This window comes from Atractosteus spatula, chromosome 8 (assembly GCF_055471065.1).
Source record: "Atractosteus spatula isolate fAtrSpa1 chromosome 8, fAtrSpa1.hap1, whole genome shotgun sequence".
Taxonomy (NCBI): Eukaryota; Metazoa; Chordata; class Actinopteri; order Semionotiformes; family Lepisosteidae; genus Atractosteus; species Atractosteus spatula.
In genome coordinates, this window is record NC_142713.1 from 24,675,099 (window position 1) to 24,691,825 (window position 16,727).

At 37.3% G+C, this 16,727-nt stretch overlaps 1 protein-coding gene across 1 annotated transcript in view; it reads right to left on the reverse strand.

The window, feature by feature from the left end:
- Window positions 1-16,727, reverse strand: part of otogl (otogelin-like) — a 73,051-nt gene that overhangs the window by 19,674 nt on the left and 36,650 nt on the right. Inside the window, exons 26-37 of the mRNA XM_088923690.1 lie at window positions 15,020-15,154; window positions 13,942-14,088; window positions 12,946-13,065; window positions 12,159-12,275; window positions 11,399-11,555; window positions 10,862-10,888; window positions 9,904-10,071; window positions 7,349-7,627; window positions 3,719-3,836; window positions 3,309-3,388; window positions 1,436-2,517; window positions 373-550 (exon numbers count right to left, since the gene is read on the reverse strand). Coding sequence (XP_088779816.1) covers window positions 373-550; window positions 1,436-2,517; window positions 3,309-3,388; window positions 3,719-3,836; window positions 7,349-7,627; window positions 9,904-10,071; window positions 10,862-10,888; window positions 11,399-11,555; window positions 12,159-12,275; window positions 12,946-13,065; window positions 13,942-14,088; window positions 15,020-15,154 — 2,608 coding nt within the window. The remainder of the gene's footprint in view (window positions 1-372; window positions 551-1,435; window positions 2,518-3,308; window positions 3,389-3,718; window positions 3,837-7,348; window positions 7,628-9,903; window positions 10,072-10,861; window positions 10,889-11,398; window positions 11,556-12,158; window positions 12,276-12,945; window positions 13,066-13,941; window positions 14,089-15,019; window positions 15,155-16,727) is intronic.

Below are 16,727 nucleotides of genomic sequence, written 5' to 3' on the forward strand. Positions count from 1 at the left end.
TTCTAATTGCTGCCAAAGTTGCTTCCACTAAATATCGAGTTCACAAGTCTAAATACTTACGCAATCCACATATTTCATTTTTTTCCTTTAGTTTGTACTGACAGTTACTGTAACTTATCTTACCCTTAGAAGCCTTCAGTTTGAGCATTCAGATGTTGAATAAAATATTAAGTTTCAAAATATTTTTAAATAATTTGGGCATTTCACCAAATAAGACACCACAGGAAAGGTCTAAATACTATTGCAAATTATATTTTTACTAAAAAACACTGTTTATGTTCAGTGGCACTAAAGCTCAGAAGAAGACATTTTACAGCACAGGTATACACAGCACAGTGTGATATATATACAGTATAGTAAGCATTTTCTTACAAGGGCATTCCCACTGAGGGCAGCAGTAATCCTTGTTGACCTGAACTGGCATTCCTAGGAGCCCACAGTTTGGCTGAGATACATTGTTTCGGCAGTGCATAGAGGCATTATGGAACATCAAGTGCCCGTTGAAACAGATATATTCACTGCATTCGTCCACACGGTAAGAATATGGAGGCTGAAGTCAGAAGAAAGAAAACAACAGCATGAAATACATGTCTCACATTCAGCTATCATCCATGCACTGTACATTTATACAGCTCAATCAGCATACAGTATAGTATATTGAAACGTCAGCCTCCTATTTGTGCACTCTATGTTGCACAACTATCCTATCATAGTCATAGTAGACTGATTTCCTGTATTGTGGTTTGTATTTTGGTTTGTTTTTCATAATGTACAGACTAAGCTTCGTAGAATTCCAACCTTATCTCCCTCGACTTCTCCCTTGAAATATATGAAGTAATATATCTATCCAATGAGGATTTATAGTCACAAAATCTACAGGATCTTTCAACTGGTAATTATTTCGTTAGGATCTAAAACAGATGTAGTCAAACTGCTCAAAGTAATAATGAATTGTGCATACGGAGCCTGCTGCTTAGTAGTCATGCAGATTAATAGCAAAGACTTTTGATCTATGCTGATCAAAACCACCACAGTCAAGCCGCTAAGACCTAGCAGAAAGTCTTGTTCTGAAATGTCAAAAGGTGGCATATTTGCTTTGTAACTGTGAAGGGCAAGTCAGATAGCACTGTAAACCGAGCCCCTTGGTATAACCACATGGGAGGAATAGCTCCCACACTAAATCTCCTGCTAATGTGCTACAACTCCTGTCCTGGAGTGACCACCTCATTGGGGACAGGGGAAAAATTAATTTTCAGGACTACCCAAGGGTTCCCTCAGAAAGGTTCCCGAAATGTATAGTTGTGTTTTTAATAATTTTGAAAAAAGGCTAGATTAGGAAAACAGATTATGGTGCTTGTGTACTGCAGCTAACACGGGTATCATTCCCCTTCTTTGTTTTCACTCATACAAACAGTATGATCAAGTAGATTCTTACAGTGCATGTCGATGTTGGCTGCAGCACTGAAGGTATCACTGTCCCAAGGCTGGCTAAGTCAGGTGCTGAGGTAGCTGAGTATCCAGTGCTCATGAACGGTGGTGTAGTTGTCACAATATCGTGAGTGGCCGCCTCAGTCTCTGCAGCTGCAGTAACATTCAGTGGGGACTGGGTGGATTCAGCAGTGGTCAAAGGGCTTGTGGAAGCCAGTGGTAATTTTGTTTCAATTCCAGCAGAGTGCGAAGTAGCTGAGGTAGTCTGTATTGTTTCAACAGTAGTTGACACTGGGGTTGGAGTCACAGGCTCTGATGTAGTAACAACGTGGGATGTAGATCCTGTGTCCCCAGTAGATATCTGATGCACTGTGATAATAGGAGGAGTAGATCTTGGCTCAGTGGATGAAGGCAAGGCCACTGTGGTAGGAGTCAAAGCTTCCTTTGTAAGAGCAGAGGTTTCTGTAACATTCTCAGGGCCTCCATAGGTAAAGGGAGATGGCAGACGTGTAGTAGTTGCCCCCAAAATCTTTGTTGTGGTTGCTTCAGCACTAAGGGCAGGGTGAGCTGTTGATGATGCTTCAGTGGAAAAGGTAGCTAAGGCCTGTGAAGTTGTATATGTGACTGTCAACGTGGTCATGGGCGTAGCTGGCAAAGTACTAAGTACTTGACTTGTGGCTGTGGTCACCGGTGCCAGAGAAGCTGTCGTCACTTCTGTGGTCTTTTTAGTAGTTTCTGTGGTGTGTCCAGTGGCCAGTGTTGGGAGAGCAGTTGTGGTAAGGAAAGGAAGGGTATAAGAGAGTTCAGTCCGAGCAGAAGTCTGAACACTCGGTGTGCTGGGGGCTGGTGGCAAAGTAGACAGAGTGGTCAGCGGTGACAGAGGAGTTGCAGGAACTGGAATGGTGCCCACAGTGGTGGGTTCGTCAGTTGCAATGTGCTCAGTGGATGATGTCATATTTGTCAGGTGGTCTGTTCTAGCCGGAGTGCTTGGCTCAGTGGTAGCAGCTGATGTTGTGGCTGAAGCAGCTGTAGTTCTGTTGGATCTTGTCACAAACATGTAAGGAGTTGGCGTTGGGGGTAAAATAATGCCTGAGCAAATAAAAAAAAAACATTAATTACCTATGTAATTATTTAAATATTTTAAACATTTATTCTATAGAAACACAAAATATTATTATATTTCATGTTAACACAATAACAGTGGTTGATATGAGAGGGCAGTGGGTTCAGAAAAGATGGAGGTCTAGTCAGGACCAGACACCCCAGAAAGCTCTGGGGAATGAGCTTGGCTGCCCTCTGTCACCTGACCAGTTGTGAGAAGGCAGTTAGTCAGGTGACAATTTAAAAACCAGGAAGCATAGCTTCTGTGTTGGTCTGATTTGCTATTCAGGGGGAAAAGAAGTCACCAGAGGCAGAAAGAGACTAACTAAGGGACTATGAAACAGTGATTCGTGAAGAGTGTTGGAGAGAGACTTTGTGTTGAGGATCTGTTTTTGAAGCCAATAAGTAGCTTAGCTGCCCGGCAATACTAATAGGGACAGAAGGAGTCTAGTCAGTGGCTAAGATTTTGTTTTGCTTGTTGTATTTTTGGGTGGCTGTATATTTTTCCCTGTGTTGTAAATAAAGACCTTTTGAAACCTTACAGCTGTATTTGTATGTGTCTGCTTTCAAAGATCCTGTTACAACATGCTGAGTAGGGTGTCACATTGATAACAGAATGACCCTCTATTTATACTGTATATTTCTTTTTTTTTTCCTGCTTGGAACTTGTTTTATTTTGGTTTTAATCTACCTCATGTTAATTCCCCACTGCCTACATAATGCTAATCAAAACGTGAAAAGGCCTGTCTCTGTGGAGAAAACTAAAATTGTATACTTACAATCTTCGGGGTACACACATCTTCTTGTTACCTCATCAAAGATCATGCTCTTAGGACACCGTGGAAAGCAGCCTTCTACCCTGTGTGAAGAATCACAAGTATTGTTAACACGTCTTTAAAGTTTGACTCCCGTGTCTATTTTTGGCCTTTTTTGTAATCCAGCATTTATTTTTTCTGCACATTTTTACACACTCATTTGAAGTCATTTTAAACATGCCTGGCTGTACATGTATAATTCTTGTCATTAATTTCATTAAACGTTCCCTCATAGAGAACTTGAATCTGTGGAAGAGCTGGCTTACAGCTTACTGGCCAGAGAGATAGCACTACACATTGCTTACAACAAATACTGTCTATTTTTGCAAAAAGAGATATTAAAAATGAGTTTCAATATTGGTAGTTTTACTTACGGGGGAAGAAAACTGCAACTGGCAGCATCAGGATCACTGCATGTTTTAACACAAGGACTGGCACAGGGGTGGTACTTCCACTCACACATCATCCTGTATGGAATAACAAAACTGCTCTCTGAAAAAGAAAAGAGTAGATATCTATAACATGATACCTGAGCAATGCGAAAATTGTCATAAATACATTTAAAATGCAGTTATTGCAAACCTTAAAAACTGTTAAAAACATTCGTCAAAGCTGTCATTTTAATGTGATAAAGCACACAGCTTTCATATTATTCCTTATAATGTGCAAAGCATTTTTACATTATTTTGCCTTACTTTTGTATTTGATTTCTGCTGCCATATTCCATATAGTGTTGGTTTGGTTAATAAATGTACTGTTTGTGTGGTTGATTCATTTAGAAGCTTTTCTTAACATGTTAAAAAGGTTTTGTATGAAAGATGGAGTTAGAAGACTCTTAAGCTTAGTTTCATGAGGTTGTTTTCTATGAATATATTTATGTTGACACTACCTATGAATCCAATGGCAGGATTTGTGCATCAGCAGCGATCACAATATTTCAATACAACAACATACAAGATCTTGAACATTTCCCAGGAACAGCTCTAAGTGTCAATCCTGAAAAAAGCATTTTTAGATGAATGTCAAAACTTCATATTGAGTAAATGTGTTTTTAGTGATTTCCATATATTAAACATTCAGTAAAGAAGTTGTAAAGTATAAATATTGTATGTAATTATGTGAATAATTATTTATTATTTTAAGCAGTGAATGTAAATTTACATTACTAAGTAACAATTTACTATGTACTACTACAAAAAACAGAAAAACTAAATTAACCGCTTTAAATTTAAATGGTTTCAACATTAGGGTGACACTGAATAATAAATTTGAGTCTTCTTTATAAAAACCAACAGTATTTTCCCTACAGAAATGTTAGGTATATAGGCTAGCTAGTTCCTTAGCAAAAAAAACAAATTTGGGTGGGCAGCTTTCTCATTTAAATTGAGTTCTTGCCTGATGATTGGATTGGTCACACTCATGGTTTAAAATACCAGCGAACGAAGCCCTTGATTAGGGCACTTATGTCTGGATTGGGGTCTGGTGCCAGTGGCATGGTTGGCACCACCCCAGTTCATTCTGAGAGCAGTAGAGCTTAGAGAGATGGAATGAAGCTCATAGCTGACAGAGCATGGAGTGCTGCCAGTTCAGAGACAGGGATTAAGCTGTTCATCCAAAATAAATATTTCTTTCTTAACCCTGACTTCACTGTCCTCTCTTTAGATCCCGCATGACCATTGGTGCTGATCTCCAAAAATGCCACAGTAGCATTAGATTATTTAGAACAACGCCTGACCAGTTCCTTTTTGCAGACTTCTCCTTTCCAAAAAGCTCACTGCCACAGCCTGTACATATATCTGACACAAATGTTACAGGAGATCAAGTTCAATTGTTTTATTCTTGACTAGATCAAGAAAATGCCCCCCTGTTGCAGCAAATCTAAATGGACTGCAGTATGACGGTCAGATGTACATTTCCAGTTAACCTCAAGTTAAAGTTTAGTTTTCTTAGTTGTTTCCTAATGTGAAACAACACAAGATTTCAACTTTTCAAGAGTCAATTGCAGTAAAGTGGTTAATATTTACCCTTGCAAGCTAATAGTTTCAAAGAAATTTAAAAATAATTCCTCATTCCCTTTTCATTGAAGATTACATTGCACTACAGGAAAAACCAAAGGTCAGATTCACTGAAATAGGCTTCCCTGCATCACAAACCTAGGTTTTTCCAAACAAAGCAAGAAACTGAGAGGATCAGAGACAGGTTCTAAGATTGATAAGCTGTTTTATGAAAAATGACAAGGCAGGAATTCCAGCCAGATTAATTAAACCAGAATTCTTTAATGTCCGTAATGCCAAATAATTATATTAAAATCACTTGTTCATTCAGTTTTTCAGTACTTTTGCACAACAGTGAGGTAAACGTCACAGTACATGAGATACAGATACAGTGTTTGCAAAGGTATTCAAAACCTTGTACAGTTTTCACATTTTGTTGCTTTAAAACTTCCATTCTGACGTTCTGAAACAGTGTCATGACTGCAACCTACTCCACACACTCAAAAAACAAAAAAGAAGAAATAATTAATATTAAAGAAAAACTGAAATGTCATGATAGCATATGTATTCAAACTCTTTGCTCTGGCAAATTTAATCAAATCCAGGTGGATAAAATCACCTTATCGACCCACACAATTGTTGAGTGTGCAGTAAAAGTAGATCAGATGATTTCAGAATACTCTTATCTCTATAAGATTCTTCAATCAGGTAGTGAATTTCAAGCAAAGATTCAAATATGAAAAACAAGGAGATTTCAAAATATGGAATCTGGTTAGATATCCCACTTGTAACAAATTCGCCACTGCGCATAACAGGGATCTTGGCCCCCAAAGCTGATGAAGGTCTTCTTTAGCTCAGCCAGCAAGGACCCCTGTTGAGTGATGCCCAGAGACCGGGTTCGATCCCATGCGGTGAGGGACAAACTGGGCCAGGAGTGGCAAGGGCACAGGCTTGAGAACCTAAATTCGTGACACCACTAAGAGTCCTTGAAAGTCTCCTGCTGCACTGATTTAGATTTTATTCAGAATCTGTGTAAAGACTAAACTTTAGAGTGATGGAGCAAATCTGCCAAGAAGAACACAAGTTCTTCTGCAAATCTGGTAGAGAACTACCCAAATAAACATGCAGCTGTAATTACTACCAAAGATGTTTCCACCAAAATACTGAGTTAATGAGTCTGGATACCTATGCAATTGATATTGTTAAGTTTTTTCTCTTTAGCTTTTTTCTGACATTCAAGGTGTCAGTTTAAGCTTTCAGGTTTTGAAATAAATATTAAAAAGGCCTGAAAACATACTTTTGCAAAGCACTGCTGGAGGCTATAGTACAAACAGCAGATATGCAGTACAGCAATGCAGAATTTAGGGGCTTCTGTGCAAGAGCCCCATGTTAATGAAATCTGTGTAATTAAGAGCTAAAGACAAAAAAAAAGGATCATTCTGTAAATTGCAGTCAACACATCCTAACTTCTAAACAGCTGCAATGAAAATATAAGGGAAATGGTTCTCTTCACATGAGGTCAAAGAAATGACTAGCCCAAAACTGATAGCTAATAATCGAGCAGGAGCTACTATAAATTTCAATGAAACGTGAAGAACAATTAAGAACAGCCCTCATTGAGACATTTACATTCTTTTTATAGAGATGGAATTGAGTTATTCAAATTATACTGACCACAAACTTCCAAAATTCTCATTCAGTAAAAATCATAATGCTTGTTATCCAAACTGTGAATGTTCTTTTCTTTCATACAATGCACGGACAATTTCAATTTCAATGAATTTTATTCTTATATAGTGCCTTTCCATTAGAGCACTGTCAAGACACTTTACATAAACTCTACATACAAAAATGCACAGAAGCAGTCAAAAGAATAATACAACAACATACTCATTATAAATTGAACAGAAACTCTTAAGTTAGGTACAAGAACAAGTAAGTCTTTAATGTGCTGTAAAGCCTATATCTGGACTACTGTACAAGGAAACTGAGTAAATGAGACTTGCTTACCTTCGACTGTAAAGCTGCTAATATGTTTGAACTCCTCAGCATAGTCATAGCCCACTGCTCTTATTTCAGTCCGGGTGAGAGTGAGAAAGAAGCCTTTCTCACTGTAGAGCTCGAAGGAGCTGTAGCCTGGGAGCCACAGGCCTTGGTGGTGGAAGAAAGTGGCTCTCCGTCGGAACTCCTCACCAGCGCTCCACTGCTCCAGCCGCAGAGTCCTGCTCTCCGAGATGCACAGGAAGTAGTTCGGTCTCTCGGCAGATTCAAACGAGACAATGGGGAGACCTTCAGGAGGACATGACCAATACATCTCAATCAAACTGCAAGTGTCAATCTTCTGTCAGCTAAACACTGATGTTTCACCAAGTTATTTGATGAATGTCTTCAAATGTGACTTCCATTTTTACTTCAGCCTAAAACAAAACTTTTATGCCATGTATAAATTCCTCTACTCAAGTGTCCAACTGTCCATCCACCCATTTTCTAATTGCCTCTCTCAATTCAAGGTCACGGGGGAGCCAGAACCTTCCCCAGCAAGCAACAGGCAAGGGTGGGTACACCCTGGAAAAGAGCAGAGTTCATCGCAGGGCAGATATACAGACAAAATCACAGGCACACACACACATACCAGCAGCCAATTAACCCACTCATATTGTTTTGGACTGTGGGAGGAAACCCATGCAAACACAAGGAGAATGTACAAACTTCACGTACTCAGCACCCCAGGTCCTGAACAGAAGTCAGGTTCTCAGTCTGCAAGGCAGCAATGCTAACCACTGCCACCCTGTATCCAATTATATTATTATATATATTATATTATTGTGTAATAAATATAACTATGTTTTATGTGATAAAAACCCATGTTGTGACGAACCCTTCAATCACGTGATTTCATTCTCACTCCAAGGAATGAACACTTTTGTAATATACTAAACTACTACTCTGTGGATAATGTATTTATATTTGAAATGGTTCCAAATATGGGAAGACATTCTTGCAATGTTACTTTAGTTTTATTACGTCAGGGAAACGGATGTATCGATCAGGTAAAAGACATTTGTCTTTCTTTTTAACAATAAAGTTCCTTCATCTTTTGAACAGTTGGTAATGGTGGTTTTTCAAGGTTTCATTGGCACAAAAATACCTGAACAGCACTTTGATTGGCTTCCCTTTGCCATCATATCAGTTTATCAGTGTGATAATTGTTTCAGAATATGATAAAGACTCCGAATAACACAGCGTGTGTAACAGGAGGAGGCAGTCAGGCACGTTAATCCACACTTGGAGGCATAATGTTACCACAGGGAATTGTTGTGGCTGATGTACTGTACGTAACTATAGTGCACAGTTGGAGGGTATTATTTTTATCAAATTAATACTTGCACAGAAACTGAATTGCTGAGCTACTTGCATATTCTCTACATGTCCAGTGTTATCCAGCCATCTGTGAAGGGTCATGGAAATTTAAAACTTGTCTTTATATCTGATACTGATCCCACACAGTAACAGATATGGAAGGTGACACCTGACTGGGGTCATACTGATTTAGAGAGAGGTTGTTTAGGTTTAGAGAGAGGCCTTGATCTTTCAAACTTTGGAAAAAAAAATAAAACTGAATTTTCCTAAAGGCAGTTTCTTGGAAATGCACAAGTTACAAGGAATATAATTAGTCTTAAGTTTATGTCAATGTTTTTCTTGTGCCTCTTTAAGCACTTCATAGTTCCGGACAAAAGCCTTTCATGACACGAGTCATGCAGGAGTAGTATTGCAAAATGAACTAATGAGTGGTCATCCCAGTAAAATGACACTACTAGAAAAGCACTGTTTTGAATTAACTATATGAGAGATTGGTAAATTACCATTCTTTTTTTCTTTTAGAACAAATTAAAAAATGGATATGGATGTGTGTCAGTGAGCTTTGCTGCCTCATAGATCTTGGGTTCAATTTCAGTCTGGAGTGACTTCTGCACGGCCTTTGCGCATTCTTCTTATGGGTGTTCGCCAGGTGCTCCAGTTTCCTCCCACAGTCCAAACACATGCTGTGCAGGTTAACTGGCTTCTCTAAGCTGTCCCCTATGTATGTACCCTGAAGGGGATTGGCGTCTTGGCTTGAGGCCATTGTTGGGTGGGTTAGGACCTGACTCACTGAGACCCTCTATTGGCCTAAGTAATTATTGAAAATGGATGGATGGAAGATAACGTTCATCAAGATCCTATTTACACCTTCTCATTGCTTATACAAAAATATAAATAAAACTGCTTAATGGAACTACTTCCACCTTCATGTGACAGCTCGGAAACATTGTGTAAACAGAATTTGTTGTGTTATAGATATTTACTGTATATGTCCAGTGGGTCTCTTAAGAATAGGTTTAAAAAGCTGGGTAAATATATGGTTCCTACAGTCCAGAAAACAAAGAATCTTCTGCCATACATACTGAGACAGACATTAGGTGAATCTGTAATATCTTGCAATGCAGACAGCATTAGTAAGGTCTTTGAATGTTAGTAAATTAGCTGCTGAGAATACAAAGAAAGAATTCATAAAAACTGATACTTGCGTGAAAATCTGTCCTTATAAAGTCCTGCAGTTATCATGAAGTTAAACAGAACTGAGCCTTCAGCACTTATTTTAGGCAATGGAAAAACTTCACCACTGGTCAAGTTGGCCCCCAAAACCGTATCATTGTATGCAGAATTAAATAAAATATAAGGTCCTTCACCAAGCTCTGTAAACAATGAACAGTTTTGAGGATCATTTGAGGAATCACTTATCACAGAAAAATGTAAAATGGCTAATAATGTAAAAAATATATTAATACACATATAAAAGTGGTAGAAAAAGCACTTCACTACTTTTAGCAAAACCTACAAACATTTAAAAACAGAAATGTATCAAAAGAAGCTGACACTTGGGTAAAAAAACTCATCTAAAATATGGAAATTTAATCTTGTAGAAAACAAATATTAAAAACATTTTGGAATACGTCTGTAACAAATATGTTTAATATTAGGTTTATTCCATGCTGAAAAGAGAAGAAAGAAAATACAATGTTTCGTTCCTTACATCCTTATATCACTATATCTCACTATATCTTTTTTTACTTTTAACTCTTTACAAATAAACGTGTGCCTTGTGCTTGTTAGCAATTCCGCTGCAACAACAGCACAATTGTATTTCTGAAACTTGTATACCCATTCTTTTAACTGTAAAAGGCTAATTACATCATATGTTCCCACACTGGAAAATCCTGGCATGTGGATAGAAGATGACGTTTAGACGTTAGTTGCCACTAACACAGGTTATCTGTTCAACAAAGGTCAATTGGAAAACTTAAAACAATGATTGAGAGACCTACTGTATGAGACTTGCTGGATTGTAGAAGATTATACATCTGCAGATAATTAATGTTGACTGGGGATTTTCAACTGTCATTCACTTCAACATTACTTGATAAATACAGTGTATATTTCAAATAATAGCTGAATTTTTAATGAATTCAAATCATTGTGACATACCTTGGTTGTAATATTCACAGTCATAGGCTGCAAATTAATAAAGAAATCAAAGAATTACATATCCAGAAAGGCTGAGTATTCAATCCATTCATCACACATGAGGGATGTATTACACATTGATTACAATGTGATCTACTCTAGAAATGCCCTTCAGGTTATTTTTCACAATTGAAAAATATGAATTGGAACAGTTTTATTGCGTATCAATCTGAACTTTACCAATGTACAATTTTAAGGAAATGGAATTTGGCAAAACCCTCCTGACAATAAATCTACCGTTTATATTAAGCACTCAGCTTAATGCATCCCCAATATCACAGCTGCACTTTTAAACAACACTTTCTCATTTCAATGCTGATATAACTCAGAATGCAAACTTATTACTTCACTAAATAAGTCAAGTGTATTTGTGGGTGCCCTCTTTTATATACAGATCAATGTGGTTAGTTAGAACAGAATTTGCCAGTGAAACAGTATTGTCTTTCAAAGAACAGCAGCCACAGGACAGACATGCCTTGGTATGGACAGGCTACTCACAGCACACGGTAGGAGACCTCCAATGAACAGCTACCCCCCGCTGACAGCACTTATGAGCATAGGCAGCTATGCTGGTGCACAGACACTCACAGTCTCCACCCCGGTTACAGTTACAGGTGTCGGTCAGGCAGTTTTTGTAGAACCATGTCACATCGACCTGGAAAACAAAACATCAACTTGTGCTCAAAGACATATAAAGATTTTAGGGTCGACCCTCAATACAGTGTTCCAAATCTTTGGCTCACCAAACTAGTTTGAGATCTTGACCTAAAGAATCAAATTACCATAATTTGGCCACCATTTGTCAGCCTAATTCTTACATTTACAGAACAGTCCAACTGTCATAAGTAAAAAAAAGAACATTGTTTAACTTTTTTGCTAATTTTGTATAAAAATTAGTATGTAGACTTGCATACAAAAATTTGTTTGTTTTCATTTTTTGCTCAATAAGAGTGTTAAAACCTTTAGTGAGGCTGTTTTTCTCACATGTTATTTTAATACCAACTGACATAATCCTCTGCCTTCTTTGGGAGCTGACAGAAGGGAAAGTGTTGGGACGCTCAATCAATCAATAGGACTTCAATAGGCTGTATTTATTCACAAAGTAAAAACTGTGGCAGTACTACCATCTAGTGGTCAAGTGGATGCACTTCTTTTTAAATGTCTAACCTGTTTAAAAATGTCATTTTACTTAGCTCTATATTTGAGAAAATATTCTAAAATATTTTCTGAAATATAACATCTGTAGCAAACTACCTACCACATTGTGACAGGCTGCAAATACGTCACTGTATAAAACTGCACATTCTCTTTTGGCATATGGCTGCCTGCTCAGGTCTCCTTCACATGGTCTCTTCACAACAAATTCACTCGCACACTGAAAAAAAAAACATGAGCTTTTTAGCTCTTACATTTCGTGTTTTGAAAGTCCACCTTTCCAGCCTTGCTATCCAGTTTCTTACAGGTATCATATAGCAAAGTAAAGATCAAGTGAGCAAGCAAGAACTTTAATCTAGTGATGTCAGAAAGTAGGTACATGTTATCACTCCGGGGCAAAAAAACCCAATTAATCTGATTCAACAGTAAGGCCATAAAAAGAAACACATTGTTAAATTTATATCTAATAAAAGGTATCCCTAGGAGTCTGTGCGAAGCCTGTTGTTTGTATCAGTGGAGTGATTTGAAGTCTAGGGAACAAGAACTACTTGTACCTCACAGTTTACTCATGATAACACTAAATACTCAGGTTACAATGATGGCCAGCAAAAGACCATAAAATAGACTGCCTCTTTTTGTAAGAATTTTTAAGATTAACACAATTTGTCTGGACTGAGCAGCTCGGAAACTGAGCTCCTGTATTACCTGATCTCTACGATAATCATGGTAAAAGACACTACTTTGCATGAAACCATGATTAATAATCATAAATCTCTTAATGATTTTTTTATTCCAACAGTAAACCAAAATGTGTGGTTACCCAGCTTATTAATATCACCCTGTAACACGTACACAGAATACACTGTATTTCTGTCCATTGTGTTCATTACCTGTCCAAGGGCCCAGCTGTCTCCAAAAGCCTGAGCATTGCTCACCTCCATGTTATTGGATGTAGTCATGTCATTTACTGTTATTTTGTCAAAATTACCACACATCCCAGTCAGCAGACCCTAAGGTTTAGGAGGGAGCGTTAGTAGCAATAATAATAATAATAACAACAATATTTTTTACATGATATGCCCAAATGATACGATAATGAAGCTACAAAAGCATACTCTGAGTATAGTTTATATGGCTAAGTAAGATTTTTTAAATTTCTTTTTGCTAATATAGGACATTTTAAAATTCTGGTTAATACATTTCAACTTGCTTCTGTTCCATTATTAAGGATAAGATTTACTCTAAGCAAAGCCCAGGAAGATGACTACTGAACTTGTAGAACTACTCATTTGGTGCCCTTCAAAATGTATGTTCTTCAGTCTAGCAATATGTTGGTGGTCATGCAGCAGAATTCATCCATCCATTCTCTAACTACCTTATCCAATAACCCAGAGCGCCTGAAGGAAACTCAAACATTGGGAGAACATACAAACTCCACACAGACAGCACCAAAGGAATTGAACTCAGGGACCTAGAGCTGTGAGGCAGTAATACTTCCCACTGTACCACTGCAGCATCCTTAGAGCAATTAATATTTACCAAACATTGCCAGGAATGTATTAATTTTGGAGAGTTTATAAATATTAATGACAGAGTAACTAATTCAGTGAAGGATATTTTCCACTCAGAGCAGTGGATGATTATGCAAATTCTTTGAAGAAAGTCTTAACCCTAACCCTAACATATACCAAATCCAAAGGGTTAGGTTTCCCACAAAACATAGGCAATTTTTGATCGCATGACTGTGTTTTCGGTCAGGATGTCATAAATCACAGAAATAATACCATGTTACGCGATACTGAGCTTTGTCAACTACACACATGTACAGATATTAAGTGTTTTACCAGAACATTACAGGGAAATTAAGGGCTGCTGTCGATGCTCACCTTCCACCGAGGCCCTGCTTGAATGTGTACTGTGGTCTTCTTGTCCCACAGGATGGTGATCTCCTGTTTTGGGAAGTGAACCACTAAGTAGTAGCCAGCTTTCCACAACTGAAACTCATAACCTTTCCCAATTACAGTAGATGAGCTCTGCAACACAAACATCCACAAAATACAGAAAGTGATGGAGAGAGGCCTCAAATATGAACATAAGATAGAAATGAGAGATGGCCAATAAACCCATTTAGCTTGTTTGGTTTGAGAGATTTTTGGTCTGATTAAATCAGATTTTTTTAAAAGAAGCCGGCGTATCTGCTTCATCTAATGCCTTGTTTCAGACTCCTACAACTCTTTCTACAAAAATGTATCTCCTGTTCTCATTTTTAAATGACCCTTCCTGTAGTGTTCAATAGTGTCCTTTTGTTTATGTTTCACTGTTAATTCTGAAGTCCTTTAGGGTGATCTTGCCAGTTCCTTTGAGGGTTTTTAATACTTGAATTCTTCTCTGTTCAAGACTGAAAAGTTTTAGATTTTTCATTCTGTTTGTGTACGACATTTCTTTCAGCCTGGGAGTGTATCTGTTGGTTTTATTTTTGATGATTTCCAGAACAGCAATCTATTTTTGTAAAATGGTTATCACACTTACAGTAGGACCCCATTTCCCCCACACTGAATTTTTATAACTGATTTCCTATGTCAAATACAATATTGATGGGAAGATAGTGCCATAATAATTAATAATACAGCATCCTCAAGATATAATTGTGTGGTATCTAGTGTAATACTATATATCACACTGCAAATTTGTATAAATGATTCATGTATTGTTAATTAATTATAAAATAATTGCATTCAGGTATGGAGCACTTTAAAAGTTCATTTTTGTCCTTTTGGTTTGTCTAGCTGTAACTTGTTATATACTACAAACTAGAAAAATACACTAGCTACACTTGCATACTTTGCAGTGAAAGCCCTTTCAACAGAATTCAGGTCTGATTTTTTTGGGTTTATCCCTCTTTTCTCAAAATTGCTAAATCTATTGCTACATCTAACAAGTGCATGACACTTAAGAGGTACTGACCGGTTTTCCCGAGTTGTCACTGAAATAGATCTTTGTGAGTCCAACATAAATCACCAGGTATTTCATACAAATGATTCTGCTTTCATAGCAATCCTTATTTTGAGTTGTTATGGAGACTTCTGTGCCATTGATACTCTGGAATCATTTTAGAAGACAATAATATTACTCTTAATTACCGTCAGACATACAGTACCACCTGTTTTAGCTAAAAAAGTCATTATACATGGCGTGACAAATTAATAATTAATAACTAAATAACTATACAGTGCCTTTTATGAAGATCCTTGGATAGAACACACTAGAAAGACAAGAAATGTGTATAGTCTAGAAGGAATTTTACATTTATTTCGAAACATGTTTCAAGTATCCCCAAAAAAGCTATAGAAATTCAGTTTAATGGGGACAATAAACTACCTATATATGCTTGATGTATACATTAAACAAACATTATCCAATTAAATTAGTTACTCCATTTATTTTGTAACTTTTTGAAGAGAAATGAATTCTACAACAAAATACACTGATTTTGGAAGCATTAATGATGCATTCTTAAAAGCTGAAATTTTCCAGTACTGCCTTAAGTGATGTTTTGTTTCTGTCATCTGTGTACAACGTCACATGTGCCTTGTTAGTGCATAATGATATTCTCAGTGCTGATTACTGGCATTCCTGCAGATCCGTCTGGTCTTCTGGGAATCCCTGGCCTTTAAAGCCAAGTATTCAGTAGAAACAAGAGGCTATCCTTGGGCCGTTTTCATGAAAAGAATACATACTTTAAAAAAAATTGATTTAACAGCCTCGGATGTATGTTGTTCTGCTAAAACCAATTCACCTGTTCAATTGCATCCCAGACTTTTCTTCGTAATGTACATATAATATATTTGAAAATGCACTTTAAAAACACTCTTATGTTGCCACTGTAGGTCTGGGAATAAAGAAAGCAGCAAACTGATTGGAACAAGTTCGCCTTTGTTTGGTATGTTGACTTTGCCCTGTTTATCCAATGGATTTGACATTTCATTGGATTACATTACAGCAATCCTGTTCTAATTAAAAATGCTTCTGATTTTCCCAAGATTAGGGCTTTGAAAATGTGCACATATCTGTTTTCCAGTGATTCAATCTACCCTGCCGAGAACTGCTTTGAGGTATCAAGAGTGTAGAGCTCACCACAGTGCTGGATGCCCTGACTGCTTGCTTTACATTCAGAGCACTGAATAAAAACTTAATTTTAACCATCCAGAAACTGACAAACACACAACTTACTTATGCTTCCACACAATGCCTTTAAGAATGCTGCATGTGTGACTGTTTAATCAAGTAAGTGCCAAGAATCCACCAGTTACTCTTGACTACAAGGTACCTCAGTTATTTTTTTTTTGCTTTCCAACTTTCCTAAGAAAACAGGCTTTCAGTAATAGACTTATAATCGCTGAACAATAATAAAGGAGTGGAAAAAAATAATTTCTTAGCCACCATATTTTCTTATAATGTGCCCTTTATTGTACATCCTGTTTTCTGCAAAATAAAAATAATGGGAAAAGTGCTATAGACAACTGGGTTTTCTAAATATATTAACATAAATGACTGCAGCTAATGTCTAACTGTAGAAAAAAGTTATATTCTGGAACATCAGTACTTCTATGTCATGCTATAGAACTGGTAACAACTCAGTTGTATGTTTAATACTCTAATACTGTACATCTTA